The following is a 19,860-nucleotide window of genomic DNA, read 5'->3' on the forward strand; positions in this document are numbered from 1 at the left end:
AACAAAACGCTATTGCTGCAGGCAGCGGCGTGCTGGTGTTGGCACTGCTTAAACCAAACAAACACGATGTTTAACAGTCAAATAAAATGTCCCGCAGCCTCCCTAATGAATTTGTCAAGGACCATCAGATCACCCCCGCCCCTGCCTCATTAACTCAAGTATGATGAGACGGATTATAACGAGAGAATACAGATCAATCGGTCTGCAGGCTTCAAGTGGCTTTTAGCCCTGAGAGTTTCCCTCTCTGCGGCACACACACGCACACGGTCTTTTTAATGGAATACAGTATCTCCTGCTGCTGGAGGGGCTGCCGCTTCGTTTTATACGCCATCAAGGAGCTGCTGATGGACTTCTACACTAACATACATAAAAGCAGAGGTGACAAGGGCTCTTCAATTATAGCCTCCCCGGATCCTGTTCCCCCTTCAATTATTCATCCCGGCGAGGGCAAATTCCGCCACAGATGAAGCTGGTCTTAATGCACTGCGGCCACAAACGCCCAGACACAGGAGAGAAGGGTTTCACGTGCATCATTTGCTGGAAGTGTTTAAGTTTATTGCTCAAATGATGTTTCTAATTAGCGCTGGGGCAATAAATTAAAGTCGGCTTTTGTTTAGCTGATTTATTATTTACTAGAGCTTCAACCTCAGACAGGAAAATTGGTAATGAATTGTTTTAAATCTGAACACTAGTAACGCTTCATCATTAGTCACCTTACCGGGGGGGTGGGAGAGGAATCGTCCGCTCCTTCTGCTGTCACCCTGAAAACACGAAAGCGCGTCCCCCCACCCTTGCCCGGGCCGCCTGACGGCTCCGGCGTCTCCTCCGCGCCCCGGACGCGGGAAACCCCCGGGCCGCCCGCTGCCTGCTGCAAGCGAAACCCCGCGGAGCCCTCCCCGCCCGCCGCCGCTCGGAGGGTCGATGTGAGGACCCCCCGCCGGAGCGGGGAGAAGCGCCAGCCCGGCTGCGAGCACGCCCCGCTCCGCCCCGGCCGCCGGGAGCTTCGGCGGGGCGTGTGAGGGGGTCCCCTCGCCCTGGCTCACTCCCCCGCTCGCCGGAGGGCGCCCGGAGCCGGGGCGCAGGACCCTCGCAGCTCCGCCGGGCAGCCGAGCCCCGACGCCACGCTCCGCGCCGGCGAAGCAGCACGATGCCCGCCCGGTGCTGCCGCCCGCTCCCCGCGCCCGGCCCGGACGGGTGGCTCCGAAGGGGCCTCTGACCGCCGCCAGCGGGTCCGACCGTGGCCCCGGCGAGCGGGCAGGTCCGCGGGCACCTACCCGGGCCCCGGGGCGGAGAGCCCGGCTCCAGCCCGCGCATCCCCGGGACGCCCAGAGACCGGGGGAGCAGCGGTTCTCCCCTCGTCGCAGCCTGGCCCCTCTCCCCTACCCCTTTGAAGCCGCCCTCCTCGGAGCCTTCCCGGGGCTCGTCTCCCTGCTGGCGGGGCCGGGGCCGGGCCCGGCGGGGACACCTGACACGGCCGAGCAGCGGGCACGGCGGCCCGCCGAGCGTCGGCGGAGGCAGGGTGCCCCCACCCACCCCCGGGCGCCCGCTGCCCCGGCGGCACCGGGGGAAACAACGAGCCGAGCCGCTCCTCGGGGAGAAGGGAGCCCCGCCAGCCCCGGCGCCGGGCACGTCCGTACTTACTTCGTCCAGCGCGCAGCGGTACGGTCGGCACAAGACATGTTTCTAATTTAAATGCACACGGAAAACAGACGGCGATATTTTCTTTATTAAAATCAGCCAGCTGCAGCGAAAGCAGGCAGGAAGAAGAAGCCGAGCCCAGCCGCTGCGAGCCGGCTCGACCGAGGCTCCGCAAGGAGGAGCGCATCGCGCCTGAGCGGCCCCTGCCGCGGCGGCCGGAGCCGGGGCCGGAGCCGCCCCCGCCCAGCAGGGACCCGCGGCTGCGGCGGGCTCGGCCGGTGCTCGGCAGCCCCGGCGCCCTCGGTACGGCCGCCGGTGCCCGCTGCGGGGCTGCACGGCCCAGGGGAGGGCGAAGCCGCTGCCGAAACTCGCAGCCCGGCGGTCGCCCTCCCGCCAGCCCAAGTTTCCGCGGGAGAAACGCTTCTGGCGGTTCTGCAGCAGGTACGGGCGGGGGCTACGGCGGCGGGGGCGAGAACCGTCAGACGGAACGCACCTACAGTTTTATCTCCAAATCGTTCAATACTCGTATTAATACAAACTCGCATAAAATATCGTTTCCTTTTCGAATAACTCAATCCTACGCTTTAGGAGGATGAGCAGAACTTTATGGCACGAGATTTATCTAAATTAACGTGCCTACGGCACTGACTGAGGGCCGTAAAACAAGGTGTGCATTCTGCTCCGGTGACGGTCTCACTTTCACTGCTGCAGCCCGGCGTTCGCGAAAGGAGATTTATGCCTGCGGTGAGGCAGCGGCACGCCTCTCCCCCCTTCCCTCCGCGCACCGCCACTGCCGCCGGCTCCCCGCGCCCTTCGCCCGCCCGCCGCGGCGAAGTTGCAGTTTTTTCCCCCCACCCCGCGCCGGGCCGCAGGACGCCCCCAGCGCCCCGCTCGCCGCCCCCCCGGCCCGGCTTCACCGCCGGGCAGCCCCAGCGCGGAGCGGACGGGCCGCCCCGCCGCCGCCGCCGCCGCGGAGGAGGCGGGGGGAGCGCGCGGGCGCGTGTGCGCGCCCCCGCGGCGGCCGTGCCCGCCGCCCGCCGCGATTGGCCGCGCCGCTGACAGCTCGGCGGCGATTGTAGGAGGCGGGGCTCCGCCCCCCGCCCGCGCCCCGGCCCCATTCATAAACTACAGGGCCCGGCGGCGCGGCCGGGGAGAGACGGGCGCACGGCGGAGGAGGAGGAGGAGGAGGAGGAGAGGCGCAGAAAGTGAGAGCCTCGGCGCGCACTTCCAGGGGTGGGGAGGGGGAGGAGAAGCCATCCCGGGCACAGCAGCTACGCCCTCCTCCCGCTCAGGATAAAACACAGTCTGTGCAAAGAAAAAAAAAAAAAAAAAACCAACCAAACCAAAACCAACCACCTCTCTCTCTCTCTCTCTCTCAAAACAATCTGTGTAGAGCTGCAGGACAGGAATGAGAGATCACAGACCAAGTGCACACGTCTGCGCGTAAAGATAGAGAAAGCCACAGAGCCGGGCTCAGCCAACGCCTCCAGCAGGAAAAGGGAACTCAGCAACACCCCCTGACAGTCTGAGAGCGGCAGCCAAACTCATGCACATCTCTGGCGGTGCCACGGACTGAAAGAGAGAGAGAGAGAGAGAGGCAGACAGACAGACAGACAGAGAGTTCACTCTTCCGCTCTGGGCATTGCTCGCATTCTTCTCCTCCTCTCCTATCGTGTGCGGTTTTAAACTTCGCCGCCGACCGGCTTTTCTGCGGGGACCTTCTGCGAGTCCTGGGGAAGTTTGTTTGGGTTTTTTTTTTATTATTATTTTTCCACGAACTACTGAAACAGCGTTTTTGTCGCTGCGCGGGGGGGTGGGCGCCGGAGCGCAGACCTCCCTGCCCCCACCGCCACCCAAAAACTTCGCGCTCCGGGAGCCCGCGGGGGCCGCCCGCCGCTCCGGCTCCGGCTCCGGCTCCGCCGCCGCCCCGCTCGCCGGCGGCTCGCACTCCTCCTCCTCCTCCTCCTCGCCGGGGCAGCGCCGGGCTTCGCTCCTTTGTGCTTCGTCGTCCTCCCCGATTTTTTTAATTGCTCTGACTGGCGCGCCGCTGCCGCCTTCTTGCCGGAGGGGGTGGGGGTCTGCGATTTGGCCGGTGCCCTCCGCAAAGCTGCAGCCACCGCTAAAGCATTGGATCCCTCAACGTACTGCGAGAGCCCGGTGTACAGCCCGGACCTGTGCCCCAACATGATCGCCGCGCAGGCCAAGCTGGTCTACCAGCTCAACAAATACTACACGGAGCGCTGCCAGGCCCGCAAGGCGGCCATCGCCAAGACCATCCGGGAGGTGTGCAAGGTCGTGTCGGACGTGCTGAAGGAGGTGGAGGTGCAGGAGCCGCGCTTCATCAGCTCCCTGAGCGAGATCGACGCCCGCTACGAGGGGCTGGAGGTGATCTCGCCCACCGAGTTCGAGGTGGTGCTCTACCTCAACCAGATGGGCGTCTTCAACTTCGTGGACGACGGCTCCCTGCCGGGCTGCGCCGTGCTGAAGCTGAGCGACGGCCGCAAGCGCAGCATGTCCCTCTGGGTGGAGTTCATCACCGCCTCGGGCTACCTGTCCGCCCGCAAGATCCGCTCCCGCTTCCAGACGCTGGTGGCCCAGGCCGTGGACAAGTGCAGCTACCGGGACGTGGTGAAGATGATCGCGGACACGAGCGAGGTGAAGCTCCGCATCCGGGAGCGGTACGTGGTGCAGATCACGCCCGCCTTCAAGTGCACCGGGATCTGGCCCCGCAGCGCGGCGCAGTGGCCCATGCCCCACATCCCCTGGCCCGGCCCCAACCGGGTGGCGGAGGTGAAGGCGGAGGGCTTCAACCTGCTCTCCAAGGAGTGCTACTCGCTGACGGGCAAGCAGAGCTCGGCCGAGAGCGACGCCTGGGTGCTGCAGTTCGGCGAGGCCGAGAACCGGCTGCTGATGGGCGGCTGCAGGAACAAGTGCCTCTCGGTGCTGAAGACGCTGCGCGACCGGCACCTGGAGCTGCCCGGCCAGCCCCTCAACAACTACCACATGAAGACGCTGCTGCTGTACGAGTGCGAGAAGCACCCGCGGGAGACCGACTGGGACGAGGCGTGCCTGGGCGACCGGCTGAACGGCATCCTCCTGCAGCTCATCTCCTGCCTGCAGTGCCGGCGCTGCCCCCACTACTTCCTGCCCAACCTAGACCTCTTTCAGGGCAAACCCCACTCGGCCCTGGAGAGCGCTGCCAAACAGACCTGGAGGCTAGCCAGGGAAATCCTCACCAATCCCAAAAGCCTCGACAAGCTATAGGGTTAACACCCGCCCCCCCCCCCGCGCACGAAACGCGCCCCTCCGTAAGCAACAACAGCAGCGCCTAAAAACTTTTTATTTAACGCCGGCGACGACGGGGAGAGGCGGCGAGAGACAGGCGGCCCCGCCGCCCCCCCTGCGGCTCGGCCCCCGAAGGCTTGCCGACGGGCTTGCCGGCGGATGAACTGGCACCGCCTCGCCGGGAAGAAGGGAAGAGCCTCTCCTCCTGCCCTCCAATGTGAATTTGTAAAAAGTCACGCAAAGAGAAGCAATCGGACTCGCGCAACCTCAAAACGAAACCCGAAAGGTACCTTTTCCGATCCATGTATAGCCCTTTTCTTATTCTCTCTTGTTTGCCTGAATGTTGTCACCAAGTGAAAAATTATTTAACTATATGTACAAATCCCCCTTTAAAAAAGTTTTACTGATGTTAAATGTATTTCGGTGCCAAGGTCAGATTATGTGCCCCACAACTGACTTGTTGCAAATAGTAATAAAAATATTACTTTAACTTTACGCTGACTTTTCGTGAATGGTTCTTAAATTCAGGCGAGTAGATTCTCTCTCAACCTCAGAAGTAACAGTTTCTTAAAAGAAACGGAAACACGAGATGTAAAGATAGTCTAACCGCGACACCTAGCCGAAGCCTTAGCTTGGCATATTATCCATCGACGTTGCCTAAACTTGCCTCTAGTTTCTATAAAAATAGCGCATCTAAGGAAAACAATCGTAGCTGTTCTGTCGGTCAGCCGGTGACAACGCATCTCCGTGACTCTAAGCTTCCCTTCTAAATCTTGGGAATATATGGAGCGTCGCACAGCAGCTCGCCAGAATTTAGGCAGAGTTAGAGCACGCCGTTTCCGACCCTACGCTCGTCACCTTTATTTTTTTCCTTATAGTTTTCTTTCCTTTTTTTCTTTTTTTTCCCCCGGTAAATCTCAAGCGCTTGTATTTTGTTTTACAAATCCATCGCTATTTGCTGTCGCTTCCCAGCGCGAAGGCGCTATCTATTTGACTTTGACACGAAGGAAGTATAGATCTACCCTGAATAATTAATGCCCTTTAGAGCAAGCGGTCGATATTTTTTTAAACAAACATTTGTTTTCCCCGGATTTTTAAGTACAGCGTAAAACCGCAGCGCAGCCCGACGAGCGGATCGGCCGCTCCCCGCCGATCTCCCTCTCCCAAAGCTCAGCTCGACCCCATTCCGTGCAGTTCGTGCCGTACCGATTTCGCTTTAAGTTTGCTCAGGACGCCTTAGAAATAATGGCAGGATTTTTATCGGGAACGCATTTCCGAGCTTTAAAAGCGTTAGCGTTACCTGCTCCAGCCGCCCGAAAGATTTTAAAGCCGGCTGGCAGCGTTTCGAGCAAGTTTTCGCGTCCTTTCGGGGGAGGGGGGAGTAAAAATGTGAAGATCTTGCCCCAAAGGACTACTTCCGTTCCTTTGCGGACGGATCCGGAAAGAAAGAGCCATTCACATTCGAGCTGCTTTTGTCTTTAAGTTAAAAACGAAATGAACGCGTCCGACAGCAGCCTGGGAAATGAACTTCCAGCAAGGCGGCGGCGGGGCGGGGGCGGCCCCGGCCCCGGGCCGCTCCGCCGCCAGCCCCGGCCCCGGCCCCGGCCCCGGCCCCGGCCCCGGCCCCGGCCCCGGCGGTGAAGCCCGGCTGCGCTGCACGGGTTTCTCCCGGAGCCGTCGGAGAGCCGATCCTGGCTCACCTGGCCAAACGGGTTTAGCCCGCGGGGCTACCCCTTTCCTTCTGAAAACAGCCCGGCGTAAGAGTACATAAACTCTGATCTTATCGCTGCTGATGCTATCTCTGCGGCAGGTTTTTCGGCAGGAGCTTGTCACAATGTTTTCTTTTCAGTAGTTTAGACAAATATACAAGGAACTTAAATTTATCAGACAGACGAAGCCTCATTAATTAAACAGGCCTTCGGAGCTACAGCCGATTAGGATTATATTTTTTTTTCCCAAGGACATTTTCTACAGCAGCTCTGGTCACCGCTATCAAGGTACAGTAACTTAAGCAGAGGGTGGGGCAGGGAGGCGTTCATGCTTGAAAGCAAGCTGCCTTGTAAGCTCATTTGTTTTTTAAAGTAAAAATAGATTTGATTTTTAGCCCCCCCTCACTCACAAGAGACATTACAAAAGGTCTTTCTTTTTTTTTTCTTCTAAGACCTCCAGCTAAAGTAGCATCGCAAGTAGACTGTAAGAGGGGTAGCCTGTATTTCATGTAACCAACTCCTCCTTTTATAAACCCAAACAAAATCTCTCAGATACAGAATTAAAGATACAGCTAAATCAAACCAGAATGCCTACTCACAGCTAAGAAAACAACCACTACCAAATACTCGAAAACAGGAGAAAAGAAAGCAAGCTGAATACACGTTGTATGCCAGTGTCCCCCTAAAAGACGTAACAGGACCGGTAAGAGTTAGGAACTGTACTCTAATGCCCTATGTGCTAACCACGGAAAACAAAAATGCAGAATAATGCAGACCTGTAAGACTTTTCTCATGCTAATGCAATACAAAGCAGAACATTTTGGATGGAAAATGCAATATGGTAACATAGCAAACAGTCTTTACATTTTATATTTGTATCTTTTTTACCATTAAATGTCTTTAAAAAAAAACACCATGGAAAGAGTAAGCATATCAAAATTTTAAGAGCTATCTCATACTTGAAATCATTTAAAAAATATTTCAAAAATAGTTCAGGACCAAAAGAAAAGTTAAATCTCACTTATTGTATCACATAAAAATCACAATTCTAGTTAATTGCTTGTATTAAATTCTAGTTCGAAGAATCTGAGAGTGTTGTTTTTCAAAATAAATTTATTCCTTGGTAGGATATGATAATCCCTGCTTTCAGACCCACCGATGCCATTTTTAATACAGACAGCAGCAATTTACTCAATAGGAACAAAGAACTGAACTGGCGCTTAACACACAAGGTATTCTCTACAGACGAGCAGAAAACCACTACTTCTTCCAGTGACTTTTTTCCCCTTCACAAAGAAATTATTACCCTGTTTAATATAAAGCAGATATTTAAAAAACCAAGAGCCATCCCTGTGCTTAAATTGACAGAGAATATTTACCAATCATGTCATGCTTTTGAAATGTTGCTGTAATTCTGTAGAAAACATTCACGTGCAACCTTATCAAGCTACTCGCACAATATACTGCGAGTGTTTTTACTGAAGGCTACTGATTTTAAACAAAATGCTAGTAATCAAGTAACTCGGAGCAAATAAAGTTTGTGGAAATTAGCAAGTCAGTTCAGAAACGTATTTTAAGAGGGCAATTACTTTTTCTGCTTAGGCACAATAAATAATAACAGGCCCTGTAAAATCTGTTAGAGAATAATACGATACAGAAGCACTGAAGACTTAGGAGTGCAGGAAGTTTAGCGCTATGTTACACTGGCGTTATATAAAAAAGGAAAGTAAAACAAAGCATTTGGGCTAAAAGCCTCGTTGCACTTTCCAGTATTCACACAGGCCTGTGATTCAAGATGTCTTTATTTAAGATGCCTCCCCGGAGCTTTATTCGCAGCAAGCTAATTAACATTCAAGTAGGGTCGAATTGTGGGAGGGGGAGAAAAAGGAGAAGGAAAGGAGGTGTCACCTACGTGAAGTTCAGTAACATATATGGTCGGTCACAAACTTACTAAAACAGGAACACTGCCGACCAATAGAGGTAAAGGAAGTCAAATGAAGAATTAAAGGTCTTGGGTAATTTGTCATCATCTCTCAGAGCTCAGGGTCAATGATCTCTTACCTTCGGGTCGATTTTCTTAAAACTGGGATCTTCTTCATCCACCTCAAAGTAGAGCTCAGAAAGAGTGATGGAAAGAGTGCCTTTCACTACCACTGAGGGTGCCACAAGCTGAGCTGGTGTGCTTAGGGCAACTGGACCTGCCAAAGAGTGAAAACACCAACAATACTCAAAATGGAAAAGAGCGCGAGTGCAAGTTATTTGCTTTTCAAGCCTAGAACGTTAAAATAAATAAGGCGAAGAGCATAGCTCTTCCTTAAAAAGCAAAACTCTTTTTATCCCGGAAAAGAACATATGTAATAGATTTACAGTGTCTCTGTGCTGCCGAACGCCGAAGCAGCTACAATTGCAAGCTGATGCATACGTTATACGTGCCAGAGCTGGCTTTAGCGTGGCAGTATATAGTTTTCACTCGGACGCATTTTCTTTTCGAGAAACTTCGGGAGTTGCATACCTTTTGTTATATGCAACAGAGAGAGTGCACACATAAGCACTTGCAATCTTACTGTCAGATGTGTTCTTTAGGTACTGGAGGGTTTCGATAGCTTTCCACAAAGATGAACAGGGCAGTCAAGGCTCAAAGTTGTACAACTGTAAAGTGTTCCCTCATGGATGCTAGAAATCTATTGTTAAGGTTACACAATGTTATAGAGCCTAAAGTAAAATGTTTTAAAGATGCTTTTGATTCCACGTTAAATATTGTTCAAGGATTCCATACAGTGTTAGTGTAGCTCGGGGACTGTGGGAGTAAACAGCTGGAGGGTTGGTTTCCAACTGAATGAATTTTTATTGGAATAATCACATCTCCGCAGGGCTTATCACAGGGACAAATCAGACTACTACTGAAAACAATAGGTTCAGCATAGATCTGACAATGCAGAACCTATTATATAAACTAACGCGTACAGAGAGAAAACAGGTTAGGTTTGTCATCCAGCTGATTAAGAGGTAAGGAAATGAAGTTACTTGGCTGTAGTATTAGCTGACTTTTGTAAAACAGTGGAAGATATGAAAGTGACATAGACAGTTTTGTTTTAATAAAGCATCTATAAATGAGGTACACACGTTCAGGTAATCAACGTGAGAATAACTGACAAAAAATTCAGATGAATTGTCATTTCCATCGATTGTTAGGAGGGTGATGGTCCTTAATCTCGCATCAATCTCAATGTGTGCCACTAGGACAAAAGAAGAGATGCTCTGCTGAGATCAGAGCAGCTTTGCCCTCTATTCCCAGCGTACAAATACATTGTGTTTGCAGATGGGCATGAGATAGCTGCGGAACTGCCATGATTTCCCAAAGCTCACCCCCACAAATGGATGAAATAAGCAGCTATGTGTTCTTTTGCTGTCTCCCTTTGCCCTCTGTACATTAGCATGTAATCCAGAGGAGAAATAACATTTTTTCAATCACTCGCAGACATTCAATTACAGGGCAAGCAGACAGCTGCAGAAGCTGGGGCAGTCCAGGTCCTGTAGAAGACCCCTGACAATTTCCACTTCATTTCTAACCCACACCACTTTATTAGTGAGGATTACTTCTTAATCCTATTGCCATTGTCAAGATTATATAATTAAACTCCCCTTTCACCTCTATTACAGTATGAATGTATTACTCGAACCAGTGAATGAATAATAAAAGAGAAGGAAAGACGGAGAAGGCTGTTGAGAAGGAAGCTCGTGCTAGAAAAGGAAAAAAAGATTCACATATAGAAAATGCCATTGCATTATTCTCCCGTTACTTAATTTTACTTCACTCTTCCTACGCAGCTTGTCTTTTTTCATTATGCTGCATTTTTAACTTTGCTTTTTTAAAAAAAAAAAATAGAGAGAGTGGAATGCAGTTCGGGGATAAGGAAACTGTCAATAAATAATCACTTCCAGTAATTCCACTGAATTGTTATATGCATGGTACATATCAATGTAAGATTATACTACTACCTTCTCAGGGAACCAGAATTATGCAAGAAATGACATTTTTCCCTAAAGTAAATGTACATGGGATACCAGTTGAGAAAGCAGAACACCACGGATAAGTTTGCATTTTCCCTGTAAAACCACGTTCCTCAAACAACAATGGAGACTCTCTATAACTCCCAGTCCCTCAACCGAGGAGGTTCCTCTGTTTTTACATTTTGAACTGTACAGACGTGGACCCACCCCACTCAGATTGCGACATCAGCAAAGGCTGCATGCGACTGAGTAAAATTAATTAAGTTCAAAGATCTGAAGTACTATTTCTTTTTCAGAAAAAAAGAAGTGAAGTCTAATAGGACTATGGTCTGTGGAGAAGGGACTTCAATGGGGGAGTGATCGAGGGTTTAAAGGAGTTAAATCCAGTGAGTGTACAGATCCTCGAAACCCAAGTAAATAACCAGTACGTTCAATTTTATAAACTCGGGAAAAAAATTAAAGCTCTCCGAAGCCTTTAATTACAGACAACTTGCCTAAATGTCCACTAGGTCTAATGATCTGAGGAGTGGAACGCGGTCAAAAACAAAGAAAGGAAGCCCTTTTCAAGGCAGAGCTACTTTCTCTGAGGAAGGTTTCCTAGAATACAGACATCTACTGTGGAAGCATGAAGGTTATTAAAGCCAGAGAAAGAAAACACACAACTCTCCTCAAGTAAACCCTCAGCATCTGAGGTCCACAGAAAACAATCTTAATGGCCCAATTATGGGAAGGAACAATTTATCAGTGTGTATCCCAAAACATGATTCACCGCAGAGCAGGGGAGATCAGAACTTTAATAGTAAAGAAGCTGAGGAGAAAATTAGATAGCTGAAGTTACCCGTTAAGTTCTCCACTTCTCTTTCCTCCATGAATGACATGATATCGTCGTCACCTTCCAAGAGAATCTCACTTTCCGAGTTTTGATTTCCTAAAACTTGACTCTTGATGGACTGTTTTCCTTTAACAAGAATATCCTCATCAGGAGCTGAAATGAAAGAGGGACACATTGCTGTCTGTCAGGTCTCAGAGGCAACAGTGACAAAGAAGTGTAAGGTTTGTTTTAAACGAAAGTTCAGAAAGAAAACTGTTTAGGACTAGCTGTGGGAAGTACCTGTCTTAATCCTCTAATGTTAGGACATATCTAGTTTTAATCCTATTAAGCCTGCTCAAAATTACCCAGAGCTCTCTGCAGCGTTTAACTCTCCTTCAAGATTTTATAGCAGAGGGGGAAAGGCTACAACAGGCTCTCTTCCCCTCCAGCCCTCCTTCCGAAGTTGAGTTCTCCCGCTGGAAGCAGGTCCCGAGTGCCCGCCGTGTTAACCCGACGCTCCAACCCAGGGTTCAAGCACCGCTTTGCCCTGGCGGCAGCAGCAGCAAGCAGACAGTTTCCCCGCCGGGCAGGGGACCGCCGCCGCGCCGAAACCGCGCACACCCCGGAGAGGGAAGGCGGGGGAGGCCCCGGCGGGCCCGCGGCGGCAGGACGGTGCCCGGCGGCAGCCGCCCGGGGGCCGCCGCCGCGCCGGGACGGCAGCGGGGGCAGCGCAACAGGCGGAGGGCGGCCGGCCTCGGCCCGGCGATCGCGCGGCAGCTGGGGAAACGGGGCAGGGGAGGCGGGCGGGGAGGGGGCCGGCCCGGGGGCTCGCCTGCACGGCGGCCCGAGCGCGGCACGCTGCGCCCGGCCACGGCTCGGCGCGGCCCGGGGCGGCAGGCGGGGGCTGCCGCGGCGCGGGGCAGCGGCGGCCCGGGCGGGGGGAAGGCCCTGGGGGCGGGCCGAGCTCCCCGGGAGCGGGGACGGCGGCGGGGCGGCCTCCCGCAGCGCCGGAGCTGCAGCCCCGGGGCCCTGCCGCTGCCGGTCGCGACGCGATCGGCCGGTCGCGAGACGTGGATTTCGTGGGGCAGAAAGCAGACGCCCCCCTGACAGGCGTGGGCGATGGCGGGGGCATCAGCCGCACGATGGGGGCGGGAGGCAGAGCGCAGCGTGCACCTGCTTCCAAGAGGCACGGCGGCAGGGAACCCCCGCCTGCCCAGGGACAGCTCTGGGCTCACAGCGGGATTTTCCGAGTGGAAGAGATGTAAACAGAAAGCTCGCTGTAACGGGAGCGCACCGTTCACGGTAACCGGGCAGGCAAACGTGCCGCGGCCGTGCCTGGGCAGGGCCGCCCCGGGCCGCCCCGCTCCCGCTGCCGCCGCCGCCGCCGCAGGGGAGCCCGGCGCTGGCCCGGGGAGCGCCAGTGCTACCCGGGAGCGTTCCTCGTCTCGTCTCCGCACCGCTAGGCCGAAAGCTATTTTATTGAAAATTACAAGGTCAAAACTGCAGCGGCGGAGGAAAAAAAAAAAAGGGGGGGGGGGGAGAAAAAAAGGGAGGAAAAAGGAAGAAGGGAGGAAAAAGGAAGAAGGGAGGAAAAAGGAAGAAGGGAGGAAAAAGGAAGAAGGGAGGAAAAAGGAAGAAGGGAGGAAAAAGGAAGAAGGGAGGAAAAAGGAATGAAAAAAGAAAAAAGGGAAAAAGAAAGGGGGGGAAAGGGGAAAAAAGAAGGGGGGGAAAAAGAAGGGGGGGAAAGAAGGGGGGGAAAAGAAGGGGGGGAAAAGAAGGGGGGGAAAAGAAAAAAAAAAAAGGAGGCCATTGCTCGCTCTGCGCCTAAGTTACCACTTGCTGTGGTAAAAGCCAAAAAACAGCAGTGTACGTGATGTTTGAGGGTTTTTTAAGTTGAAAAAAAAACTATTTCTTAAAAAAATAGATTGAGAATGCCCATGGCACAGCGGTGTTTGAAAAACATGCACCAAACAGACCAGGACCGAGTAACTTCAACACATCGCTCATTGCTTTCTCTGATTGCTGCCATACTTGATCTGAAGTTCCACTGGCTTACTTTAAAAATATGTTAATCTGCAAACATTTACAGAAGGCGGCAGTTCCCCAGTGGCAATATATAAAGTTTAAATTGTTTAAGTAAACATATGCACATAAATTGCAAATAATGAACTTTTCAATTAAGTGAAAACTAAAAAAGAAACGCAAACAAACAAATAAAAAACCCGCTCCAAACCACCAAATACCCTGGGTTTGGTTTAGGCCTTGAGCTTACAAAAAAACCAAACAACAACAAAAAAACAAAAACCCCAAACAAAAACAAGCAAACAAAAAAAAAACACAAAGAAAGGGAAATTTAACTTGCCATGCAAAATAAAATGCAATTTATGCATGGTCCTTTCTCCCCGACCAATAACTGCCACTTGTAAGTAAGGCTTTAAAAATAAATTATTGTAAAGCTTTAACTGCATTGTACAAACACAAATTTTACTTTCTTCTAAAATATGCTCATGTAAATAATGATAACTCAGATTCTGGAGTTGTTCAACATGAGCTGAAAACCTTCTTGTCATGGAAAATATGCAGCTGATATTTAGAAAGGTTTTCCTGTAATTAACTCCCCCTTGAGGATTTTAAGTTAGCAGCAGTAAAATTACCAACAGTATACTAATATACACCACATGCACTGTTACTCAGTGGCCTACCGGCATTCTCTTGAAGATCAAAAAAAGTAAAATAGAACAAAACCTTCCCAGGGATAAAGTCAAAGATAATTTTTTTTTTTTTTTTAATACAGGCAAACTGTTGTTTCAAAAACCCCATCTGCGCTGTACATAGCTGCCATTTTTGCTTCCTTTACTACAATCTATTTGTGTTTTACTGAAGACGTTATTTCAAACTAGCCTTCTACCTATTGTCATTTAAGATTGAACTGAGAGCCAAGATCATACTTAGCACAACTTGTCCAAAATACTAGTATGTCCTTCAGTCTTTCTTCTCATCTACCATTAAGAAAAAATAAAATCAGTACAGCAACTTCCAAGCCAAAGATGACTGGATAACAGAAGCATACACCTCGGGCCTCATCTTTGTCACGTACTCTGATTTTGTTTCTTTCCCCAACTACTGATTCAAAAACATACATCTTACGTAACTGCCTTTTTCAATAAAAGACTTTAGACCATAAGTCATTTTAGTCCATTTTTGTAAATTTTTGTCATCTCTTTGCATATGATGTTAGTTACCCACGTTTCCTGACACGCGTGAAACGTGTGTACACCCAGGCGCAGGAAGACGTGGAGCCTGTCTGCGCATCTGCGGATACCAGCTGCTGGAAGGCGGTAAGGCATCACCCTCTGAACCAGAACCTGCTGCTTCTGTACTGACTCGAATAAAGCGCTACACCTGCAGCCAACACACGCGTGCTCACACGAGTATCTGTCTAGAACTGCATGTACTCCACACGGGTTCACCTGTTTTTTGTAGATAAATGCACTTATGTCGGTATGCCAGAGTCTAGTTCTCTTTTTATATTTACTGATTAGAGATACCTATGACGGAGCGTGACATCGTGTGACATAGCCAGTTCCCATGTAGGCGCATGGGTATATTACACTGGATTTCATATTTCAGGTCCCAGACCTTGCTCTGTCATCTGCTAACCCAAACTGCTCTCTGCCAGGCCTGCCTCTTCTTGGTGGGACTGGAGCTTCTGGCTCCAATCCTGCAGATCGAAGCATACATTAACGTATACCTTTTCAAGATCAAGACTTCAAGGCATGGCCTGTGTATTGCACAGGACACATCAGCCTGCTGGCAGAGTATTTATCTAGCACTGCCATTTCATTATTATAATTCATTAGTGTAATTCCATGCAATCCTCCCCAAACTGCTCTGTAAGACCCCGTTTCTTCAAGTAGCTTTTTGCAAACAGATCTCTGCATCTGCAGAGAGTCTTATTTATTCCAGTTAAATCTCTGGAACACTGGGGCGTAAAAATAATAGTTTAGCTTACATTGCTAAACAAGCTTAAGGCATTCACAGAATGACAGATAATTTTAAATTGTTTGTCTGCAACTTCACCTTACATGTGAAACACAATTTTTAAAAGCCATTTGAAAAATAAAGTATCGGAAAGCATGATATAGAAGATGCTTATATTACTGTTGTTTTGTCTTTTTTTTTAATGTCTGGTAAATATTATCAGGAAAAGCAAGTCAGGGAAAAGATGCATTAAAAAAACCCTTACTATCCATTTTTTAAAAAAGGGCTCTCGGAAGCCTCCCTCTAGTCTTCCTATGTGTTTAAAAAAGATAACAATGGAAAAAACGACCACTTTAACATCAGTTTTTTTAAATATTATTTTTAAGACTTCTTTTTCATCCCTTGAGCTGAGGCAAAGAAAACTGCCCAGTCAATTGCCCTACTGTAGGTGATGGGCCGCTAGTCCCTTGCAGGCACAACACTCTGAACTCCACCTATTGCCTTGATGGGAATCCTACAGACTGTTTTAATCCCCCTCTCCCCAAGTTTTTAACAAACGTCAATAAAAAACAACAAATCACTTGTTAAAAAGCTTGATAAGGTGTTTTCTAGCAGCTGAAGATTCTCTCACAAAATATTGTATTTGGGGGTCAGTCTAAAATACCAACAGGATTAAAGTACTCATGTTTTGCACTTTTACACCTATGTAAGTATTTTGGTTTGATTTCTAAACAATGAGTGCAAGGGACAACAGAAAAGAGTTAACTCTTTCCGTCCCAAACTTCTACCAAACCACCTTCCGCTCTCTTTCCTTCCCCCACAATACACTACTGGACTGACTTTTATAAATAGCCATTTTGGAAGGATTCCCCCCCTGCCTTTGAAAAATTACCTAAAGCCTTTTTTTCCCAAGCAAGTTAATGTGAACTTGGGAATGGCAATTAAATTGTCAGAATTAAAAAATTTGTTTTTAACTAGAAGGTAGCCAGAAGTATAGTCATGGGGCTGGTATTGATTGTCTGAACAGAGAACATTAGTCTTCAGGTATTTATTCTGCCACCTCTGCACCAGAGGTTCTCCTTCAAATCAAATCAATCCCTGGAAAAGATTGGTTCTTGCTACTAAGACACAGAACTAGGCTGCAACAGAGCTGATTGTTGTTGTTGCTGTTCTCTCTAGGTTTTACTGAACAATATCTAGGCTTCCGATTGTTTCTGAGTCATTTTCACAGTTGCAAATTGTGATCTTTCCTAGCCTGTGAGCTCTCTGGGGTGGAGAATGCATCTGGTTTTATCTGAAAGACACCAAGCAGTTGTCAACGTGCATCTACTAATGAAAAGTGTGCTAAAATCCATGCTTTCAAGCATGGTTACTGCAATAGTACTTTCCCATTATTTATGCATTATTTTCCCCCGTCTCCCTTTTGGCAAAATCCCTTATGTCCAATTTCAGGTTTTGGTTTTGCTTTGTTTTGTTTTGAGAAAAGCTTAAATAGGCAGCGGGGAACCTTTTATTCATTATGTAAAAATGCTTTTGCTTCAGAGACATGTAAAATTAACTGAAATAGAATAATTAATGATAAATTATTGATAAGAAATCATAAAATACTGGGGCAAATATTCTGCGAATTCTAAGGATATCTACATCATGAAAACAGGGCGTGAAAGTCTCGTTCCAAAAATCTGAAAAGAATTGGATTTTCTGACCCGATATTGGTTAATATTAAAAGTTTATAAACACAATTCAGAAACAGATCAGGTGACCACTCCAGTTGACCTTTCTGACAACTGTACCTTCTGAGACTTAAGAAGAAAAACCAAACCAAAACAAAAAACACACCAAAAAGCCCAAGCCCAAAACAAAACCATTAAAAAACCCCAACCACCTTTGTATTCCTATTATAGTTTCCAATTGAACTTGAATTTGTACTTTGGTCATCTGTTTTACACCTCGCCAGTGGAAGGTCTTGGAACAACACAGCTGCAGACGTACGCATGCTCAGGCAGATAGTAATTATCTATCTTTTCAGAAATCACATTAAATAATGACTTAAGGTAAACTAGAATATTCACTGGGTAGATAAAGAAACAGAACGACAACAGATAACAAAGGCAGTATGGAATTAAATTCAGAATCAAACAACATCAAGAAATTAAATATAGTCGAAGCCTGTTAAGGATGTCAAATTCTGAAGAGGAAGGCGGACGGAAAACAATTAGCTGTATTTAAATTACCAGGGTTAGCTACCAGCTATGCCTATTAGCTACCTATGAAGTAGGGCTACTTTTAGTCACTCTTCTTTTGTATTGACAAAAATTGTACTCCTGTCAATTACACACTGAGTATGAGCCATAGCCCTTGAAATATAGCATGGATTGGTGAAAAGATCACATTACTACGAAAGATGAATAATTGTATTAGTGTGTGTTTACTTATGGAAGAGTTAGTTACACAAATATAGGTAGGAGCTTTAAATATTTTGCAGTAAAAATAAAGATTTCTTCAGTATTTTGATAAACAATATAAAAATTAAATACGAAAATGTGAGTAGAATACATAAAACTGTGACAAGATCTATTTAGATTTAGAGTAAACATAATATTACAGGGGGGCAGTTGTTGTCTATCCATGGAGTATTAAACAGAAAGAAACCTTGTGCCCTGAAAGTCCATGGCGCAGAAACAACACACAGTATTAAGAACAACAAGCCCCAAAGCAAAAAGTGGGTTAATTAATTCTACATCTTGTTCCTCTTTCTATAGTCAAAGATGTAGGGCTCTACGAACATTGCTTTCAGATCACTTTATTGACTATTCTCTGTATGGTCATTTATTTTAGAGGACTGATGTCACATTTGGCATTATATCAGCTGACATATTGTAGACATTTTCTTCCAGAAATGGCTCTTTAAGGCTGAGTGCAAGAGGTTAAGATGCTTGACGGAAACTAACTTTACGACAGTGATCTTCTATATTCATACAACAGTCTTAATAATTTTAAATTAGCATGAAGTTTATGCTTCCACATATATGCATGCATACACACGCACGTATTATATGTATGCAGTAATTCACAGACTAAAAAAGAAAAAAAAAAAAAGGACCTAAATTTAAATTATTCTGTTCCATGACATGTACCTTCAAAGTGAAGGGTGCTCGGCTTTAATTATAAGTAAATTATTTTTAAATATAAGAAAGATTTTTCTACCTTATCAATGTATCTTTATTAGATCACAAAGACAGAAAATTCTAGACTAAACCCTAAAATTTTGTTTGTTTATCTATTACAGAATTCTCAAACTGATTACTGTATTAGTTTTGTAAATACATTCCTCTAGAACAGACAGAGCAGCCTGTAGCTGAATGATCCCTGATAATAAAATAGGGGGAAAAAAACCCTGTTAAAAAGTGCAATTCCCTTTTTTAAAATCACTGGGTAGAAATCATCGCTACCATTTGCTGTTGAACAATACCTTACGTTTCAGCATTTGTTACTATTTCTACCATATCAAATTCTTGCAGAAACACTTGAGGACTTAAACATAAGCAAAGGTCTGAATACAGTTTAGCTTTAGAAGTGTTATTTTTCTTTTAATGTATCTGTAACGATAGGCAGATATGTGCTAAGGCTAAGTGAAATCATTGCTGTGGATTTCTGAACAGGAAAGATCTTATTCTGAAGTTACTAAAGCATAAATTGGTAATTTACCGCAAGAAAGTGTGTCCAGGGATTAATGGCAAAATTGCATCCACTTTTCTTCTGCTTAGCGAGACCTGTATTTGTAATCATTGTATGCAAAGTATTCACAACGTGCCAGCTCAACTAAGATGTAATGAAGAGGCTTAACAAATACCAACATTACTTATATGAAGGAACGGTCAGTTTATCTTCGTATTGAACATGTCTGAAATGCAATGAGAAAAGCCTTTGGCATTTGAGACAATTTTCTAGCATCTTATAGGAATGAAGGTCTAGTCTTTACTGCCACGTACTGTAACCTGCTGCTATTGGCAAGAAGCAGATTTTACACTGACCATGTTCTCCGGCTGCTTTTAGTGTCGCTTCAGGATGTGTCGATCCAAGGGGGTTACGCACAAATCGTCGCCGGCGCCGCAAGTCATCTTCCCAGTAGTCAAGGCGCCAGAACTCACGAGGACGACTACAATGAAACAGAGGAGCCACATATGTTAGCAATTATCAAACAGCATGGTAGCGCTGAATTTCTGCATAAAGCTCTCCTTGTTTGCGCTGCTTTTGCCTTTTTTTTTTTTTTAACCTCCCCCCTTTCTGCAATCTTTTACTTAGGTATGTCCTTGAAAATAACAATATCACCTTCCAGTCTAAGGAACTCCTTTCCCTTTTTTCTTGGAAGGTGAAATGAGCACTAAATACATCATTTTGAAATGAATTGCTGACAGTGTGATC

General features: G+C 47.9%; 2 protein-coding genes across 2 annotated transcripts in view; one reads left to right on the forward strand and one right to left on the reverse strand.

Moving 5' to 3' along the window:
- Nucleotides 1–19,860, reverse strand: part of LRBA (LPS responsive beige-like anchor protein) — a 416,862-nt gene that overhangs the window by 178,552 nt on the left and 218,450 nt on the right. The window contains exons 37-39 of the mRNA XM_082315661.1: nt 19,470–19,594; nt 11,482–11,628; nt 8,694–8,830 (exon numbers count right to left, since the gene is read on the reverse strand). Coding sequence (XP_082171787.1) covers nt 8,694–8,830; nt 11,482–11,628; nt 19,470–19,594 — 409 coding nt within the window. The remainder of the gene's footprint in view (nt 1–8,693; nt 8,831–11,481; nt 11,629–19,469; nt 19,595–19,860) is intronic.
- Nucleotides 3,823–4,902, forward strand: MAB21L2 (mab-21 like 2; the record flags this gene model as incomplete). The annotated part of the gene is made up of 1 exon (XM_082315545.1): nt 3,823–4,902. The coding sequence occupies one exon, from the start codon at nt 3,823–3,825 to the stop codon at nt 4,900–4,902; it is 1,080 nt and encodes a 359-aa protein (XP_082171671.1).

Source organism: Platalea leucorodia (genome assembly GCF_965183815.1).
Source record: "Platalea leucorodia genome assembly, chromosome: 6".
Lineage (NCBI taxonomy): Eukaryota > Metazoa > Chordata > Aves > Pelecaniformes > Threskiornithidae > Platalea > Platalea leucorodia.